General features: G+C 38.2%; 1 protein-coding gene across 3 annotated transcripts in view; it reads left to right on the top strand.

Moving 5' to 3' along the window:
- Positions 1–18,110, top strand: part of LOC144526380 (adenylate cyclase type 1-like) — a 38,376-nt gene extending 20,266 nt beyond the window's left edge. The window contains exons 5-20 of one of the 3 annotated variants that reach the window (XM_078263817.1): positions 3,492–3,619; positions 5,530–5,688; positions 6,263–6,404; positions 7,658–7,813; positions 10,825–11,022; positions 11,252–11,349; positions 11,471–11,555; positions 12,171–12,260; positions 12,584–12,852; positions 13,774–13,900; positions 14,345–14,461; positions 14,595–14,741; positions 14,844–14,942; positions 15,066–15,180; positions 15,303–15,427; positions 16,053–18,110. In XM_078263817.1, the coding sequence (XP_078119943.1) occupies positions 3,492–3,619; positions 5,530–5,688; positions 6,263–6,404; positions 7,658–7,813; positions 10,825–11,022; positions 11,252–11,349; positions 11,471–11,555; positions 12,171–12,260; positions 12,584–12,852; positions 13,774–13,900; positions 14,345–14,461; positions 14,595–14,741; positions 14,844–14,942; positions 15,066–15,180; positions 15,303–15,427; positions 16,053–16,418 (2,421 nt within the window). In that variant the 3' untranslated portion in view covers positions 16,419–18,110. Of the gene's footprint in view, positions 1–3,491; positions 3,620–5,529; positions 5,689–6,262; positions 6,405–7,657; positions 7,814–10,824; positions 11,023–11,251; positions 11,350–11,470; positions 11,556–12,170; positions 12,261–12,583; positions 12,853–13,773; positions 13,901–14,344; positions 14,507–14,594; positions 14,742–14,843; positions 14,943–15,065; positions 15,181–15,302; positions 15,428–16,052 lie in introns of all 3 variants that reach the window. The other 2 variants (XM_078263815.1, XM_078263816.1) reach the window with 2 other exon arrangements.
- The last annotated feature ends 3,382 nt before the right edge of the window (positions 18,111–21,492 follow it).

The following is a 21,492-nucleotide window of genomic DNA, read 5'->3' as shown; positions in this document are numbered from 1 at the left end:
AGAAAATTAATTATCATAGCAGCACAAGACACAAACCAGGGAGTAATGTAAGAACAATAAACAGATACAGTATATACAAAAATATACAGCATGCAAATAACAATATATCAAATGTAGAAGGTACACACTATACAGGAAGATACCCAGGACTATTGTGCATAATATACTAAACATTGTGTTAGGTAATATGAAATAAGTAACCAATATATATAATGTGTATAATTGCATGTTTTATAGTCTATATATAATGGCATGTCTATTTACTGTATCTCAAATCATTTTGAATCCTCATTTGAAATCACTAGTTATTTTAATTTTCAATTCAGTATTCAGAACAAAAATGCTGCTCAACAGTCTCCAATATACTGCTAAGTGTTTTTTCTTTTGTGCCTTTGTGATTCTATATTACATGAACAGCACATGTGCCTCAATGCCACTGAGCACTCAGAATGCATGACCACAGCATGTACAACTACATGGGGCAAATAGTTGCAGCGAACAAGCCTTAGCTATCGCTCTATTCTGAAACTCATGTGGCTTGCATGTTAAAGAGCATCCGTCTTGTCTCATGCCCACCAATTGTGCATCACTATGAATCTTTGTGCACTTCACATGCATAGCCAGTGATCCCATTACCTTCACAAACAATAAAGGGTTAGGAGAAGGCGTCCATGGTAACCCAGTCTCCCCGGTCAAATCTCTTGCTCATAGTCATAGTCTGTTGCTCATATCCTCTAATAATGGGTTATATTTGTGAGCCACCTTTTCATCCCACTGCTTATTATCCCTAAAGTATAAGAAGCCACTTAGGCCAAAATTGAATACTTGACTTGTACATACAGTATATATATATACACACACACACACATATACACACACACACACACACACTACATTAAGCGCTTGCATATACATGCATACTCTCATGCATGCGCACACACACACGCATAACATGAGAATGAGAGTATATAAGTGTAAGTATGCATGTATGTGCATGCTAAGTATTTATGTACTGTATGTGCATGTGGTAGGAGGTCAGGTAATGGTCGGGACAAACATGGTGTATGGAAGTCAACTTAAGTGACTGTTTTACATTGACAACTTCACTTACGTTCGTATTTTAATTTACGTATCAAATGTTTTGTAAAAATAAATATTTGAACCCAAACCACGAGCTTTTCTAAAACCTTACCAAGTAGTTGTGTTTGAATTCACAATGTTTAAAACTGTGACTGTGTGTGCGACCAGGAGTTGCTTCCTTGTTTGCCGTCATGCGATTCTGATGATGCTCGATTCAGATAGAGGGCAGGAAGTGAAAAGTAGAATGGATTGGAATAATTCTGAGTAATATTGACTGGAAGAAAAAAATTCCTTCCTACAAATAATGTCAAAAAGTGCCCTTTAAGTTAATCCACAGATTCTATCCAGTGAAACATTTCTTACAAAAGTTACAATGAAAGAGTGAAATCACAAAAGTTGAACGAAGAATGGATCTCCTGGGTGAAAGTTGTTTGTTTGACCCAATGATCCACCCAGATCTCATACCCCAAAGCACATACATTCATATTATGCACACATGCATACATACTCACATTCATATACCCTCATACTCTCTCTCACGTTATGCATGCATGTGTATGAAGGGCCGGGGGCGTATGAATATAAAATTGTGTAGGGGGCCGACAACGCCACCTAGGTTTTGGCTTGAGGCCTAGGACCTCTTAAACTACAAAGATTTCAATTTGAGATAAAAGATTAAAACAGGTCCTTATTACTGGGGGAGAGCAGTTAAACTAGTGGATTTAAAACAGTGAGTAAAAACCAGTTGAGGAATAACAATTTAACAAAAAAAAGGGGGGGGCGTACAGCAGAATAGGAGTTGGAGATTAAAATGTCCACAGGTTTCCACTGGCAACCAGCGTCTTTGTTGTTTGACTCTTCCCCTCGGGCATCGCCTGTGAAGAAGAACTCTAAGCCAGTCAAACGTCCTTTTAAAAGTGCCACTGTTGTATATACTACTCACAACAAACACCGGCCTTAGAAAGAGACTTACGCGGAAGGGAGAAGTTTTACCTTCATCCACTGTTGCCGCTAGCGATCGGTGTTTGAGTTTTCCGATGTATTCTACGGTCTCCTTCCGACCAGGGCCGATACTCCACTCACTGGGCACTGGGCACTGGGCACTGGGCACCGGGTTCCGGGTTCCGGGTTCCGGTCTCCGGTCTCCGGTCTCTGTGTCTCTCCGTCTGTTCCTCTGCCTGTTCTGTTCCCGTCTGTTGTACTCGCAGCTGCCTCTTCCTCGTTGCTGCTCTGTCCTTTTTATCTAAAAAAAAAACCCCAGTCAATTCCCTGTCTGGCTCCCAGGTGCAAATCCTTTATCCTAATTAATAAGTGTCCGATGGCGGAAGTAAAACAACATTTAAAAACACACACCACACGTTTCAAAATAAAAGCATGCAATATAAAAAAAAAAAACAGTGCAAGTGCTAACTGTAGTACTGGTATAAATGTATGTGCAAGTCAGCTTCTCATACTAAAGAGTGAGAGAGTGACTCACCTTATTCCCTAAAGTGAGACTGTTCTGTTGATTCAGTGCTGCATTGTGGGAACCATTTCAGTTTAGTTTGAGTTCAAAGTCTCAAGAGTTTGCATGGGATAAAGAACATGCAATACAAATAGCAATCCATGTGGAGATCCACAGCTATCCACTATAACTGTCTTATCTGACTTGTTTGATTGCTTTTTATTCTTTTATTAACTGCCTCTGTCTAGTTGTCTACAAGTTGGTGTTTTGCAAAGGGTTATATACCGGGATATTTATTAGCCATTAGCAGTGACTTCCCAGAGTCTTGTCATCACTTTGAGGTTTCCAGGCAACCTGTGGAAAGTTCAAGTTGCTGCTAACAGCTAAGGAATAGTCCAGCATATTACCCCCTGTGTCAACATTTTGACACTTTTAATGGATTAAACAAACAATATATAGAATATGAATTAGTCAGCTTTTGCTAAACTTAGCAGCAGCTGAAGGAAGCATTCTTCTTAAAAACTTTACATCACCAGAGTAATTTGCCTAAAATGTTGAGTGATGACATACTATAAACATTACATGTGTTATGATGAGGATGTAACAATTTAAGGTAAATTAATAAATGAGGTTATTTTCAAAAGCCATAGCTCCTGCACCATACACCCAATTGACCTCAGAACTTGCAGCAATTGATAACTTAAAGCTATACTTTCAGATTACACTTATGGATCAGTGTAATGGATGAACGATAATTAAATATCAGAATTTTTAACTCAAACTCCACCACTTGTGCAACTTTGATTAAAGTGAAAGAATGATGCCTTTTTGAGTATTTATTTTTTAATGGTCAGAGGTGCTGTTGCACTAGGATGATAAAATGTAGAGGCAAATATGATTTTGTTACTGATTGGCTTATCTTTCCAGGAGGAAGACATGGAATCACAACCTCTTTTTTAATTGTCAGGAGAACCACTGCCGCAGGATCAAGATCCTGGGGGATTGTTACTACTGTGTGTCTGGACTGACCCAACCCAAGACTGACCACGCCCACTGCTGTGTAGAGATGGGTCTCGACATGATTGACACCATAACGTGAGTGTTCATATTTGTTTGAGTCTTTCATTTTGCAGTATTTATAATAGTGACATTTTAGGTATTAATCTATTAGTGAAAACAAATGAAATCACGGTTAGCTGGCGATCCATTTGCTTTCTAAATAAGTGCGATAGAAGCTAAAGAAATCTTCCCTTGTATCTTTATTCTATTCTAAACACACTGTGATTCCATGTTGAGAGATTTTCCTTCAAGTAGGGCAAACTGTTTAGCCATGTGTGCTGTGAGTGAATTCTAACACTGAACATTTTAGTGAGCAGAACAACAGTTGGCTGAGAGAGAGAAAAAAAGGCTTTAATGGAGAAAGAAAATAAGATATTGTATTGAGTTTGAAAGAGCTTGTTTTCCTTGCATACCCTGCATAGTTTGGAAGTGTGTGTGTGTGTGTGTGTGTGTGTGTGTGTGTGTGTGTGTGTGTGTGTGTGTGTGTGTGTGTGTATGTGTGTGTGTGTGTGTGTGTGTGTGTGTGTGTGTGTGTGTGTGTGGGGAGAGGGGGGGGGGAGAGGAGGGCAAAAGAAAGTGAGAGATTGAGATGCAGCAGAAGCTTAAATCAGAAACTTTCATGACTTGACTGGAAGCCTGTTAATTAAGATTATACTTTTTCCTCAACACTGATTAAATAGAGATGCTAAACTTAGCAATCTTTTTTGTTCCTTAGTCTATTTTGGTATGTTAGAGCAAAGTAGAGCATTTTGAACAGTGTTTGTTCCCTGTCCACTTCTTGACAGATTGCCACATCTCATTAAAAAGAATGCTTGTAGTACCAGTTTTATATTATGACCTGTTCTCAATCATTATACATAAAGATTGCTTTTAACAGTAAATATTCTGATGTTATAGCAATAATGTTGTTTAAAGTAACACTGATGATTATTTTCAAGTTTTGCGCATAAAAATACAACGTTAAGAGTAGTGGTCTCACCTATGATGGATCACCTGTAAAACATATACAGTCATGTGAAAACACCCATGCTAAAGTTGACTAAAAAGAGGAATGAAAAAATAATCTGTTGGAAATTGATCTTAATGCCTTAATTATTATCACATACCCTTCACCATACCTAGAGATTGGCATGGGGTACTTTCCATAAAATCATCTCTCAATGCAAATCAAACCAGCTATTAGGCTAACTGAAATAAAACCATGCCAATCTCTAGATATGGTGAAGGGTATGTGATGATATTTTAATTCCAAAGGCCAAGGGAACTTTATCAGGATGCATAGTATCCTGGATCCATGAAATAACTGGCCTTTAAAAATAAAAATCTGCCTGCCTCTATGGGAATTTAACATAGGGGTGTACTTACTTATGCCCCCTGTATTTTAAGGAAGAACATTTATTTATTTACGATACATTATTCATTCACAAAGATAATTGGTGTCCTTGGAATTGGATTTTTCCTCATTTTTTTAATTAAGGCATTAAGATCAATTTCCTAAAGATGATTTTTGTATTCCTCTTTTTAGTCAACTTTAGCATGGGTGTCCTAATTTGTTCACATGACTGTAAGGTTGGCTCGCCGACTGCTTGAGAACCTTTTGATATTACATATAAATGTTTCAGTTTATGAAAGACAACATCCTCTCCCACTGTTGTCTCATTATTTGTCTAGTTTGTGATAGAGTCTAGTTTGACAGACATACATATTAGTATAGTATTAGTAAGTGTTATTGAATAACTGAACAGTGCTTGTCTACAATAATGCAGGTCGCATTGTTGATGTCACATTGTGTTATTTTGTCACATTCTGTGCTGCCTTTTTATGTTCTGCCTAATTATAGATGTTCTGTAGATATATACAATATATATATATATACAGACATATACAGTAGATATAGATATGACCTTATGACCTCACTCCAAAACACATGTGTTCTGCACTTGCAGGTCAGTAGCGGAGGCCACAGAAGTCAACCTAAACATGCGCGTGGGCTTGCATACAGGTCGGGTGCTGTGTGGAGTGCTCGGCCTCAGGAAATGGCAATATGATGTGTGGTCCAATGATGTGACCCTAGCCAACGTGATGGAGGCTGGAGGACTACCTGGGTCAGTACTGGACATTTTACATAAATACCAGCCTCAACGGCTATGGACGCTGCACATGCACACTAACTATGCCATCTAGGATTGACACATGAAATCACCTAACACTGTCTGTATACTACTACTACGTCTTCATAATAATAATAATAATAATAAATTGAATTTGTATAGCACTTTTCAGGGACTCAAAGTCGCTTTACAGGGCAAGGTAGAAAACAATAACGAAGCAAAACAAAACAAAACAAAACAAGATACAGGCATGCTTGTAAAAAACTGGTAATTATGTTAAGACAAATCAGGGAAAACAAGAGGAAACAAGTGCAGTGACCTCAACCACGTGGTTGAATTTTCACCTATTTGCATAAATACATACATAATTACAAACAACTTGACTATAAGCAAAATAACCTCTTTGAAGAATTTTAAATAGGCTTAAGAACAGGATCTCAGGCTTTATTTTGACAGTCTCCTCTGACACTCTTCAAATGACCTGCTCAAAACTGTTTGTGCCAAATGCAAAACTGCTGCATCTGCAGAGAGACTATTATCCTGTGCCATATTTGCCTATGCTCCACAGGAAAGTCCACATCACCAAATCTACGCTGGAGTGCCTAAATGGAGATTATGAGGTGGAGCCTGGAAACGGCCACGAAAGGAACGCCTTCCTCCTAAAACATGAAATTGAAACCTTCTTTATAGTGCCATCTCACCGACGGAAGGTATTGTATTGTAAATCTGTTCTAGAGAAATGCATATACTGTATATTTAGCTTTTAGCAGAGGAAAATGATTAAGATGACAGCATCAGTTGTATCTTGAGATTACACTTCCTGTAAGAAATTGGCCTTAATTGAACCTTTTATTACAGTGACAGTGTTTACACATTAGCAAAGCCTCTGCAGGACGTATCCTAATCAGTATTAATGGACTTATGTGGTAAATCAGAGCAGGCTAAGTTAAAAAAGCAGACTTATCTTGACCTGTCTTTACCTCTAATATATACAATACAACCTTTAAATAGAAATATAGTGTTGACTAAAGCATCCAGCATCATATAATGGAGCTCTCACACATTTGTTGTTGAGCTGATCTCACTTCCAGCCTGTAATAGATTTGACTGGGGCTAAAAAGCCTTTGGTATCTATCATCTCAAATCTGCACAGTCCTAAAAAAATACAGATATATAATGTGCGTGTGTGTCAGTGCATACACATAAACATGCACATCTCCAACAGATGTGCCACAAACAGCTGGAGAGGGAATTTCAGTCTTGGTTCTGTACTATTCCTCCTCCTCTCCTCTCCTCTCCTCTCCTCTCCTCTCCTCTCCTCTCCTCTCCTCTTTATTTCTTGCAGCAAGTTTTATGTTATGCAGTATTTTGCTTGCACATAGGTTACATGGGCCTTTAATGAACCTGTAACATCCCAGTAGTTTGTATCTTTCTTCGATATGCAGGAGACTTTGCTAATCCTCTTAATAGAGCTGATGGTTAGACTTAATCAAAGACTTGGCTTAGAGAAAGATGTGCCCTGACTAAGCTGTGTTGGACAGGCTGCTACTCACTCTGCTATTATGCCTTTAATTACTCCTGCTTAGGGACTCCCTTCCAACCTTGTGTATCGAACAAAAGCTATATCTCTTACTGCAAATGACATTTCCTCAAACTCTTTAACATACACTTAATCTTTATCACAGCTATTTCTAAAATAGCTTTATACAAAGAGAAATGAAGGCATCAAAGTTCTAAAACTATTAAAATCACCTCAGGGACTGACCTGCCTTATTTTAATCACTTTCTAGTAAAATTTCTGAGCCTAATCATAATGATTGCATGCGTGTGTGTGTGCATGAGCATGTGTGCACGTGCATACTCTCCAATGCATGTACATGATATATAGACCCTTACATAATACATATTACTGTGTGGGGTATCATAACTAAATCCTTGTGTCCCATTTCTTATCTGGTGACAGATATTCCCAGGATTGATTCTTTCGGATATAAAGCCCGCCAAAAAGATGAAGTTCAAAACTGTGTGCTACTTACTTGTGCAGCTTATGCACTGCAGGAAGATGTTCAAGGCTGAGATTCCCTTCTCCAATGTCATGAACTGCGAGGACGGTGATAAGGTATAAACTCTCAGTGTCTGTGTTGTAGTTTCTGTGTTTGTTCGTGCTATGATTTACGTTATTGGAGACAAAAATATATTCAGTCTGGATGTCTAGAGTTTTCTACAATAGTGAAAAATATTTGATAAACACTTGTTTGACTGAGCTAAATTTCTAAACGCCCCTAAATCTGGACAGATCTCTTCATTTATACCAGATCTTGAAACTGTATTCATGGTATTGTTTAGGCATTACATTATGTTATTAGTGGTGAAAACTACTTTAGCAACAATATCTTTCAGGCAAATGCTTTCTGTAGAACTGTACAGCATTTAAAAGCCATTTTAAACTATTCTTCTTTATATATATATATGTTCATTTCATTTATATCCCTGGATGTCTTATAAAAAAGCCTCACTTCTGGTCATGCCACAACATTTCAATGCAATTAACACCGGGACTTGGCTGTTCCACGATACAAATTTGTATGTGCTTAAGACATGAGCTAAAGCTGTATAGAACATATAGAGTTGTGCATCACCCAAGGGGCAAACAGAGGAGCAACAGTGCGTGTTTGTGGATTCCTTCATGGTTTAGTGGCTTTCTTAATGTGAACTCTTGGACATACAGTAGATTAGCGTGTGCAAGAGATGCTCCCATATCCAACGTTGTTACACAAATGTTCTTTGTCACCTCAATGAACATTGTACATCACACTCTTGCAGTGATATTTGCAGCACAGCCAGCTCCTGCTGTCTGTCTCTTACAGAACTCTGCTGTAGACTCATAATTGGAGCTGAAACACTAACTATTTTGATAATGCATTAATCCATTTTCTTTGTCTTATGTGATAGTTACAGTAATGGCATATTTCGGGGTTTTGGGTGGTCAGTTGGAGAAAATAAGAAGTTTACAGGTGTCATATTTGGCTATAACCAAATGATCAAATGATTAATAAAGAAAAGTATTGGCAGAATAATCGATAATAATAATAATCATTATGCAGCCCTACTCTGAATCATAGGCTCTCTGAGAGTTGACTCTGTTGCTGACATTGAGGTGTTTTTATTGAGCAGGAGATGTCCACCCACAACAAAATGTCATCACACTGGTTGGAAATCATGACACCCAATATTCCACTTCATAGACGTCCCTTTCTTAGTAGTTCACACATTTTTACATGCTTACACTGAATTAGCAAACAACAGTTTAGGAGGATTCTAGGTAATGCAATAAGCTTTAGAAACTTGTTCTTGCAACTGTACATCTCAGTGGATAAATACATGGCTTTCACAGGATGTGTATGTATCTTAAAAACATAGGGAGTGATGGTAAGTAATGATCCTGTCATCTATAATGACCTCAGCATGTCGCTCCTGTCAGAGACCAACACACCATATCCCCGCGCTTATACTGGCATTGACACTGGCAATCTGGCCAAATCTCAAAGAGCTAACTTGACCTTGTGTGCCTGAAAAGAAATCCTGTGGCCTGGCAGCTGTACAATCCTTGCACCAGTTGTTTAAATCCAAATTTTCAGGTGTGTGTGTGTGTGTGTGTGTGTGTGTGTGTGTGTGTGTGTGTGTGTGTGTGTGTGTGTGTGTGTGTGTGTGTGTGTGTGTGTGTGTGTGTGTGTGTGTGCGTGTGCGTGCATGTGTGTGTGTCTTGCCCTCAGTGGCTGCATCCAATAGATCTTTACCTCACACTACAAGATAGTGTCTCCTCTTAGATCTACATTAGTAGTAATGATGATCCTCACACCATAGACAGAAGACAGATTAGTATAAACTGAAAGACAAATGGAAAGGCGGTGAGAGGTTAAGTCATACATGCACCTTCTACTGAATGGTATTTTTACATTCAGACCACACACACTTGACTTGTGTAAAATGACATACGCATTCAAGACACGGAGGAGAGTAATATGAGGGACAAGGGATGAATCAATAGGATTTTTGGTGCAGCAGACATGCTGCATGATGTGTCCTGTGCTATGTTGAGCAAAAGATGGAACATAAGTTGAAGTCTGCATCTGCAGGTCACTGTGCTGCTGCCTCATGAATAACAAAGAAGCAGGAAAGTAACGAGGGAGTAAAAGAGAACATACAGGACCAGGGAAGGAAGGAAAGAAGGAAGAATATAGAGGCAGGGGGAGAAAAGAGGGAACAGAGGAAGAATGGATGGAAACAAGAACATAAGAAAGAATATACAGAAGTGGGAAAGGAAAGATGGGAAGGGAAGACTATGGAAGCAGGGAAGGAAATAATTAAGAATATATGGAGGCAGGGAAGAAAAGAAGGATGAATACATGGAGGCAGGGACGGAAAGAAGGTAGTAAGGAAGAATATTTAAAGAGAAAGGAAGGAACAATATACTGAAGCAGGGGAGGAAATAAGTAAGTAATGTAGAATAGACAGAAACGGGGAGAGAAAGCAGGAAGTAATGAAAAATAGACAGAAGCATGAAGGGACAGAAAGAAAAGGATGAAATCAAGAAAGTCAGTGAGCTGTACACATTCATGTCATGTCATGAACTCATAAACAGTCTGGTGATCCTTGCTCACCCTTTGCTTCCCTATTGTGCCACCGAGCTACACAATTCATCCAGCATGCTCACTTACATGCACACACACACACACACACACACACACACACACACACACACACACACACACACACACACACACACACACACACACACACACACACACACACACACACACACACACACACAAACATCCACTCTGCCATGTTAACTCTGGATTTGCTGCAATGCCCAATGTTTTGCAAAGCTGCTCACTTAGGCTGCCTACAGACACTTAGACACAGCGGGGTGCATTCAGTAATGAAGTTAAGTGTGAAGGCAATGTCCTAATTTGAAAGTATTATCAGCTGCCTGTGTTTATTATGTCAACTCTTATTCATCCTTGTTCCTAATATGATAATACTCCAGTAGTGCAGAGAATAGAGGGTGCTGCATTGCAGCCTGTTCATCATGCTGTTGTTTTACAAGTTCTACATTTTCTCCACCAGCGGAGGGCCATGCGAACGGCTCCACAGAAGCTGAGGAATCGTTCCAACACAAACCAGGCTAATGTGGTCCAGAGCAGCCCAAGAACCCGGGTCAACCGTTACATCGGTCGACTAATCGAGGCCCGCCAGACCGAGTCAGACACAGCGGACCTCAATTTCCTCACACTTATGTATAAGTGCTCTGAGCGCGAGCAGAGGGTGAGGGACTTTAGACACTGCAGACACATACGGCACCTGTACATGTTGTGGATGAAGCCTCTGAATGTATGTGATACTTTGTTAATAATAATAATAATAATAATAATAATAATAATAATAATAATAATACATTTTATTTGTTGGCGCCTTTCAAGACACCCAAGGACACCTTACAAAACATTAATAAAAACATGTTACGCATTCTTATCTGGTCTCTGGCATTTCATAGTACCACCAGGTTCCTGATGAGTACTTCACCAGCGCAGTGGTCCTCTCTCTGATCCTAGCTGCCTTGTTTGGCCTTGTCTATCTTCTCATCATACCACAGTATGTACAGCAGATTCTGTTGTTGTTCCTTCTTCTCTCTATTGCTTTTTCTCATCTCTTAGTTACACAGGTCTTTGTCTTTTAACTAACCCTGCCATCTCTCCTTTTTTTCTCCTCTCAGGGGCACAGTGGTACTTGTTCTTCTCGTCTTCTGCATCTGTTTTCTAGTAGCTTGTATCATGTACCTGCATATCACTAGAGTGCAGGTAAATACAGCTGCTTTCTTATCGTTCTTGTCTTCCTTTCCTTAAACACTTCTTACTAACTAACATTAACTTATCTGTGATGTGGTGCCCAACACAAGGCAAGCTTTTTCATTTAACTTATTCTTCTTCTTTTCGCTGACTAAACAAAATATGTAAATGTATTATATACAGCCTTGAAATAACGATTCATTATTCATTGGCTTTAAGATTGCTTTCTTAGCCCCTATGCTGTACTTAAACTCAGATAGCTAGTCTATTAATTTCAGCTTTTGTTGAGCTTGACGGTCATCCTCAAAGCTCCTTACCACATAAATTTGAATTATGTTTTTTTTTTTTTTTTTTACACTCGTGACTTTTACACATTCATGTTCTCCCTCTCTTTCTCTTTCTGTTCTGTACCTTACTTACCTTATGCTACCCCAATCAGCATTTATCTGTTTGATTTCAAGCCTTTTTCTGTATACTATTCCTACAGCTACTAACACACTTTGTCTCATTGTTGTCTTGCCATAATAGTATTATATAAATATGTTGTTGTTTTTCACAATATCATTTTAAATGTTCCTCATGGTGTCGTTCTCTTTCATCTAACATTTCTTTGTTTTTGTCTCTCAGTGTTTTCCAGGGTGCCTGACCATTCAGATTCGCACTGCTCTCTGTATTCTCATAGTGCTCTTAATCTACGCCGTAGCCCAGACCTGTGTGGTAAGTGGGAAAGGCAACAATAAAAATCTCATCCACCAAATATGACCAACCAGTAAGAAAAATGTTGACATATTTTGGACTGTAATTGTAGTTCCTTTTTGGTTTAAAAAGGGTATGCTTGGATGCTAGACTGTACTGGTGAGATGTTTGATTATTACAGTTGTAAGATATTGTATCAGTTGTTCTTTATATATCGGTGCTGTAAGTAAGGAAACAAAAAAAGCTATATCATAACAGACTGTGAGAGTAGGCTGATATTGAATTACTCTCTACTTTAATATCATCTTTATGTATGTGTGTATCGTCCTGTTTGCCTCTGTCAGGTGGGCTGTATGCCCTGGTTGTGGGGTAGTGCCAACGCCAACACCAACAGCTCCATCGTCATCATTGATATGGACAGCGGCGCCAACCACACCATGGCGGAGCTGCCTTGTGACGGTGCCGGCTACGCCTTTCTGTCCTGTGTGTTGTGCACACTCACCCTGGCACTTTTCTTGCGGGTCTTCTGGCTGCCTAAGCTGGTGCTAATGCTCCTTCTGGGGGTGCTGTATGTCACCGTGTTGGAACTCAGTGGTTTTCGCAAGACTGCAGGGTGAGAGGTTCACGGCACAACATGACCACAAACACACTGATGATGGCTTCTAGCTGAAAGACGTTCGTTTTTTGCCCACATTAAATAAGAAGATTACTTATCTGTGAGTGCAAGAGTTTTTGTTTTCCACAAACACCAGACACACACAATCATGCAAAACACTGCTTGTGTGCTGTTTTTATTTCCATCAATTCCTGAAGTTGCACAAGGCAACGATTGGCTGTGGATGTCAAGCCACGTTTTTTGTTTGTGTTTGATCCGGAGAAAGGACAGATAACCAGGAGTTTGGAAGAATATTTACAATACAAGTGGTGAGATGTATATGTGTGTGTGTGTGTGTGTGTGTGTGTGTGTGTGTGTGTGTGTGCGCGTGCATGTAAGTGAACTTGCTGGATGAATTGTGTAGCTCTGTGGCACAGTAGGGAAGCGTGTGTGTGTGAAGGAGTTTTTGCTTGTCTGCAGCCCACACCACCATTTGAAGCAGCACATGTGCTCATTAGTTCCAAATCAGAAGCCTGAAAGGACAATGTAGGCTGAATGATGGGAGCGCTTTAGCTGTTTTAACCCAATACCGAGGGGCCTGGCCAATTTTGTTGGAGCTCAAATCATAAATGTGCCCCTGAAAAGTGATTACGTTAAATTTGTTAAGGTTATTAAGATAAAAATGTCTTTTGAAAAGCAATTTTTCTGTAGACGCAGTAATGCTTCAGTAACATTTAAGGTCTTTCATTTATAAGTTTTATTTTTGTTTCGATCTTTTTTTTTTTTATAAAATACAAAAAAATCATGTTTTTACGTATTTATTTAACCAAAGTTTACTCGTGATTTCTCTTGACACTGTGGGGGGTCCATTCAACCGTTTTGTGTAGTTTTCTGTGTGGTCCAGTCCAGTGCTGACTTGTGTGTTGGTCTATTCCACAGTGGGGGGTCTTTCCACATCCAAGGCTATGAGCCCATCCTGTCTCTGTTGCTCTTTGTCAGTGCCCTGGCCCTCCACTCCAGGCAACTTGACCTCAAGCTACGCTTGGACTTCTTATGGGCTGTGCAGGTACAGGAACTGTCTGTATCAGTGTGGATGTTGAGAGGCTTAAATCTCATTATCATAATATATGTTTTAATAGGAGTGTGCTGTAGAAATACTGCCATTTTAACTTTGATATATGTAATTTGTATCAATGTTACTATTGGGGTATGCATGGAGGATTTGTATGTATAGGCTGCCAGCTGTCTGTTCTGTGGCAGAAATGAGGGTAAGGAACATGTTTTCATTTGGTGCCAGGATTGTAAAAAAAGCACAGTGGGTTTGCAAGAGCTGAATTTCTGTGTGTCTAATCATTTACCAACGTCCATTTAAAATCCAACTAGAAGACATATAGGCCATGTTGTAAGACTCGTAAGGTTTTTACTGACCCCCTGTGGTGAAAATGTAGGACAAGCTACATTCCTCATGGCTGTATCTGTATATTTTTGTGTGTGCTACATTTGCTGTCAGGCGGAAGAGGATAGAGATGGCATGGAGAAAGTGAAGCTGGACAACAGGAGGATTCTCTTCAATCTTCTGCCCGCGCATGTGGCCCAACACTTTCTATTGTCGAACCCAAGGAACATGGTGAGCCTCGCTTATAGACAGGCAGACAGAAAAACAGACAAACAGGTAGATAACAGACTAACAAAACATGCATCAGAAGACATCAAAGGACACATTTTATACTGTTATACTGTATTCTTTCTTTCTACATTAGGATCTATACTATCAGTCCTACGCACAAGTTGGTGTCCTGTTTGCCTCGATCCCAAACTTCAATGATTTCTACATTGAGCTGGATGGCAACAACATGGGAGTGGAGTGCCTGAGACTACTGAATGAGATCATTGCTGATTTTGATGAGGTGGGATGCAGATTTATTTTTCCCGACTTTGAACATATACTGTACTTCTGGGAGATTTGAAATGTGTTGCTTTGTGTGTCTATTTGGATGTATGTTTTGCAGCTCATGGATAAGGAGTGCTACAAAGACATAGAGAAAATCAAAACCATTGGCAGTACATACATGGCAGCTGTGGGCCTCGTTCCCACCGTTGGTACCAAGGTAGCATGTCATTTAATGTTTCTGTGTGTGTGTTGCACATGGATAGATGGATTTATAATAGAGACAATATGAAGGACCAATTCATGCATAAATACTAACTGTTTGTGTGCTTCCTCTCTTCAGGCCAAGCAATCTGTTTACGACCATCTGAGCACAATAGCAGACTACGCCATTGAGATGTTTGATGTTTTGGATGAAATCAACTATCAGTCATATAATGAGTTTGTGTTGAGAGTGGGTACGTCTACCCTTGTATTAAACTGTTAACACAATCACAAAGTAAATCACAATGTGACTATGATAAACCTCAGTTCGACATTGGTTTGTGGTTGTTGGTGACATGTTCTTATGTTTGCCCAGGTATCAATGTGGGTCCAGTAGTTGCGGGGGTGATTGGGGCGCGGCGACCTCAATATGACATCTGGGGGAACACAGTCAATGTGGCCAGCAGGATGGACAGCACGGGAGTACCAGGAAAGATACAGGTATGCAATGCACCTTAGATTTTGCATATTTATATAAAAGTAATTTTATTATAAGGCAAGTTTGGTTTACACACAATGCTTATAAGGAAACCTGAATTCAAAACATCAAAGCTACAGTTGTAAAGGTGAAATTTAAAAAACACAAAACTAATAATAAACAGTGCATGTTACATGTCTAAGTAGACCAACATGCATGTTGGCATGATGCATTTTGATGCAACAAACCATTGTCCCTTTTGTTGTCAAATTATGTCAAATATTTCAACATTCAACACATAGTTTGAGGCCCAGTAGATGTCCACAAAATATCAGTAAAAACTCTTTTTTTTTTATCACAAACAAGTAAATAATAATTTCCAACTTTATTTATAAAGCACATTTAAAACAACAGAGTTGCATAGTCAAGAAGCAAAAAGGGTCACAATAACAGAGAGATACAATTTTATATAAAAATAGTAAGTAAATAAATAAAAAAAATAAAAACACAGGGACAGGGATATACGCAGAGAGAAACAATAAAACCAGCCACAGATAAGGAAAACTCTCATTATGTTTCATTTTGATATCAGATTGAATTGATGTGAATAGATACACATGTATGTTTCCTTGTTTTTTAATAATACAGGTGACCGAAGATGTCTATCGCCTGCTGAGTACCAACTACGACCTGGTGTGCCGGGGCAAGGTCAGTGTCAAGGGTAAAGGTGAGATGCTGACCTACTTCCTGGAAGGCAAGGTTCAGGGTGTGGGCACAATAATCACTTCTTCAGTGGTGCGTTCCGCCAGCCTGGCGCGCCGAATCCACTCCTGTGGCAAGACGAGCGTCCCGACCAATCTGGGCAGCAACATGCAGATGAACACTGCCAACAGCAGCAACAGCCAAGTGACATGCCTGCCCTCATCCTGCGTGCCCTCAGTGAGTAAAGAGGATGAGGAGGCCGTAGAGGTGACACAGATTGAGATTGAGGCTGTGGCAGATGTGGCAGTGTAGGAACAAAGACAAGACTACAAACTTCATTGAAAAACGGAAAGGAAACCCTGGTTGGAGGCCATGAGAAGACAGGGCTGTCCAGGTGTTTCCTATAAATCCTGAGCTACTGGCACAACGCAGAAAATGCTCATTCAGGATATGAACTTCCGGAGAAATGACATGGTGATACGGACCCTGTTAGGGATTTTGAACTGCTTGCCACTATTGGAAAACAAAAGTGGAGTGAAGAAGAAAAATACCCGGAATCTCAAATCCTTTTTTAACATCTCTATAACAGATGATTAGATTTGTGGTGTTCCTGGGTTCCTTCAGATCCAGGTATAACGTGCATCTTTGTTTTCTATGTAGTACACATTCCATGTACAAGAGATATGTGCATTGATATCCAGAAAAAAGACTGATCGTGCTATTGCTTTTGCACTGTCTTTCTGATTATGCCAAGGATACATTGCATTATTTACAGTGTAAAATGGTGTTGATTCTTTTTGGTGTGTGTAAGCATGCATGTGTGTACTTGTGAGTGTGTGTATGCATGTGTGGTTAATTCTGAATTGTAACGAAACAGCACAGAGTACTTTTTTATACTCAGAGCTTACTGGATGAAATAGGCTTTTTTTACAGTTATATATTACATATTTACAGTTAATAGTGCATGACTTTTTAAGAGTTGACAGCCATAGTAACGGTACTCCTGTTGAAAGAAAACCAAAGTATTAAGCTTTCCATAGATCTTTAGTGTTACTGCTTATATTGCCTCAACATAGCCTACAAGAGAAAAGAGACAATGTTGCAGTAGGGTGAACATATTTGTCATATTGGACACTTTCAGATGTCATCAGTAGACTTAAAAAGTGTCTTTTTGAACTCCGGAGAGTAGAAATAAGGTTTCCCGAATATCTGTTATATCTTTTGCCCTGATTCACAATAGTTTAATGTAATGCGTGCGGCTCATGTTAAGTCTACACACAGACAGTGGTGGCTTTAACACTGAGGAGGCAGTAAAGGTCAATGAAAGGAACAGAGTGTCATTGTCGACCGATTCTACAGGGTTGAATGTGTGCTGCTATGGAAACTAGTCAATGCCAAAACTGGACCAGTCACAAGGTACAATCAACATCACATAGAGGACCAATACACCCCTATGTATGGTGCAAACATATATGTAGATGTCCAGGAAGGCATTCATCCACACAGAAAAGAGCACATACATTGCTTAAGCACATACAATAAGCACAAAACTTCTACAAATGCACGACCTAGTCCCTTAGCCCAAGCCATGCAAAAGCTCCATGTACATTAACGCATTTTTATCGAGATCACATAAACTCTGGTGCAGTGTCTAGCTACTGTCGTCATTCAGGCATACATTACTGTACTCTAGCTTTTTCGCTATATTTAAGCTACATTTTGAGTTTTCATTAAAAAACTATAAGCTTTAGCACGTCTCTCAGATCCAGTCTCAGAAATGCTAGGCACATCAGATATCTTTGTAGCCCAAATCTTTATCAGCGTTGAACTTTCACTTGATCTGCAAAAGTGTAAATAAATCATTTTTCAAGTTGTTTGCCTTACTCAATAAGCTTACAGTGATTGCAACCTGCCTTTTTATATATATTTACTTTGATATGCAGATCATACTTTTTGTAAATAGCCAAAAGCTGTAAAGTATGTTGTATCTTGTACAGTGTAAAGTTGGGTTATTGAATATTTTGTAATAAAGACAATATTGATGTATAAATAAATGAGTATGGCTATGAATATTAATAGATGAAGGTGTGTGGTATTGTGGTTGAGGATGTAAATTTGGGTGTGATTTTTAGGATGAGCCAAATGAGGATTTTTATGCAAGCCCTGAAAGGCAAGGTAAAAAAAAGTTTTTCGGGCATTGTTGGCAAAAACATAAGTTTAACTCGTAGGTACAAGTTAACCTGATGCCATTAGTGCGTGATACAAAGGAAATTGAAAGTTCGGCCAAATGTAGGATAAACAAAAGGTTTTACCTTCTTAGTTAATTGTAAATGTCTACTGTATAACATAATGGAACTGTGTAGGCATTGACTCGGGTTAAACAGTGTAGATAGGCTATAGTAGTACACATGGCTAATTCATATTCTCTCCCCTGTAGTCCGATGATGTCATTCACGTGAATATTAATTAGCCATGTGTTCCGCTGTAAGATAGAAAAACGATCACTGGTTGCATCAACAAGCTGCAAAGTTTACAAGAAAGTTCTTACTAAGATAAACAGTTAGACTACATATCATACAACTTTCATTTCAGCATGTTTGTAGCAATTTGCTATTTGTGCTGTGTAACACAGTGGCAGCGGATGAGAGCAGATTGAAATATCGGTTTTCTAAATGTTAATGCCTGTTGAACAGATGTAGCCAAAGTATTGCCTTGTTACTCATGAAGGTTTTATTGCACTTTTAGATAGATAGATACAAACCCCCAAAAAACTTTTTCATCTTGCCTTTCAGGGCTTCCTTAGATATTCTATATAAAACTCAATATTTACATTTTGTCCCCCAAACCTCAAACACAGCATGCAGCACAGCAAATCCTCAGCAGTAACAAATATGACTTTTATAGGCAGTTTTCCATGTTAGTTCCACTCTATAACATTTCATTTCTCACACTTTAGTTTATGGCTCTTAAAATACCAGCTTTACCTCTATGCAGCAAAATATGGCAGACAATGACAAACAGTGGACTTCCACAACCCACAGCCAGATGAATGTCACCATACAACACTGAGCAGGGCCAAAATTGTTTTCCCAGCATTGATGTAGAATTTGTCTTGGGTTTACACAGTGTAAAAGTTGAGTCAACAAACACCTGGCTTGCTCAACCATTTCAGTACAGTACAGTGTTGGAATCATTTTTGATTTGGAATGAAATACAACAAATTATGTTCAGTTCTAAAAACTTCTGATTAATTGTAATGTTGATGTATCCTGAAGGAGTTTTTGCTTTAAAAGAAAAAAACTATAAAGTTCCCTGAGTCCAAGCTGAAGTTGACATTAAGCAATAAAGGGAATCCAAGGTGAATCATGGTTCACAAATAACACTCCCACTTGTGTCATCAGGGCTAAAAAGGGTCAAATGAGTAAATAAGGGTTTTGGCATTCATTAATAATACAAATTCAACAACCAAGAAAACTATAGAATTCTTTTGATAATGCTTTATTTTATGAATAGAATTTAATTGTAATTTCTAGGAAATAACTATTTTGTTTGGAACTCTTTTAACGGAAAAAGAGACAATGTTCTGAGACAGTGATATGAGCTTAGTTAGTTGTGTTAAAGTAAGTTTATGAGCAGTTGAGGATCTCCAGACAAATTTTCATGAAATAACTACTGAATTTTAAGTAAATATTCATCACTTATTCACTTAGTAGCACTAACAATCTTTTCTTGTCAAAATAAAAAAAATAATGGAAGTTATGTATATATAAATTCAGTGTTTCACACTGAAATGCATTGTGTTTATCCTAGAGGTCTAACAAAAGGGTTGAATTATTTATTATCCTCATGAAACATTTGCAAAGCAATTTTTTGACATTTGTCAACATTTACATCCATGTCTGCCTTTATTTGCACATCCCAGCTTCTTTGCAAAAACATTGCTCCATAGCACTACTAGTGCTCAAAAACTCAACAACAACTTGTGATGACGTTTTTTCGACATACTATATTATGACTTTTTCGACAAAGTTTACTATGACTTTTTTCGACATACTATACTATGACTTTTTTATGACTTTTTTAAACATACCATACTGTGACTTTTTATGACTTTTTTCGACATTCTATACTATGACTTTTTTCGACATTCTATACTATGACTTTTTTGACATACTATGCTATGACTTTTGAATAACTTTTTTGACATACTATAATTATGACTATAATTTTCTCTCCTCAGTAATGTTGAACAACAAATACAACGTCAAACCAATGACATCCAAGCTTCACATATAACTTAGTTTGATAAATACCTGGTAATCTGTCTGAAGATTGAAGGTTGTCTGTGCACACCCTTCGAAGGGCAAGGAATTTACCATTTGATCTAAAATCTAAATAAAGAAGAAAATATATGTATATATTAAAAGTCATAATATAGTATGTCTAAAAAGTCATAGTATACTTTTTCATAAAAAGTATAACCCCAGCTCTGTCTTTGTCTCTGAGTTTTTTATTTTCTGTCCTCACAGTAATGTGGAACAATAAATACGACATCAAACCATGAGATTTCATACTTTGCAAATAGCTCAGTGTAATGAGTAGCTGGGCTTTGGTTTGACGGTTTGGAGCTCAAACCCTGTGAGAAGCATTGAATTGTAAGGTCTAAAACCCAAAATAAAGAAGTCAAATATTCAAACCTGAAATAAAGTCAAATATGCCAACAGCTCTAAGCATAATTGCGTTGGTGGTGCGGTAGATTTGTTCTAGACCCATAAGATATTCGTTAGGTTCAAGATCTGCTTGCTACCAATGTTGGTACAAGCAACTTAATTTAGAGAACAGTAGTAAAATGAAGTAAATACAGGAAAATAATCACAGAAACAATAGATTGAAACATTTTATTTTTATTTTATTTATTGGCATTTTTATGGATGGAAACAATCTTTTAATGTGCATTTCATGACGTGTACAGACTTTTTAATATACTATACTATGACTTTTTTCGACATGCTATACTATGACTTTTTGGACATAGTATACTATGACTTTTTTCAACATACTATACTATGACTTTTTTCGACATTCTATACTATGATGTTTTTATGACTTTTTTCGACATACTAAACAATGACTTTCTTTTTACTTTTTTCGACATACTATACTAAGACTTTTTTGACAGTACACTATAACTTTTAATGACTTTTTATGACTTTTTTTACATACTATACTATGACTTTTTTCAACATACTATGCTATCACTTTTTAATGACTTTTTTCAACATACTATACTATGAATATTACTTTTTTAGACATTGTATACTATGGCGTTTTTATGACTTTTTTTGACATACTATACTGTGACTTTTTAATAAATTTTTCGACATAC

The sequence above is a fragment of the Sander vitreus genome, chromosome 12 (genome assembly GCF_031162955.1).
Source record: "Sander vitreus isolate 19-12246 chromosome 12, sanVit1, whole genome shotgun sequence".
NCBI lineage: Eukaryota > Metazoa > Chordata > Actinopteri > Perciformes > Percidae > Sander > Sander vitreus.
The sequence above is the reverse complement of the archived record's forward strand: the minus strand, read 5'-3'. Positions and strand labels throughout refer to the sequence as shown.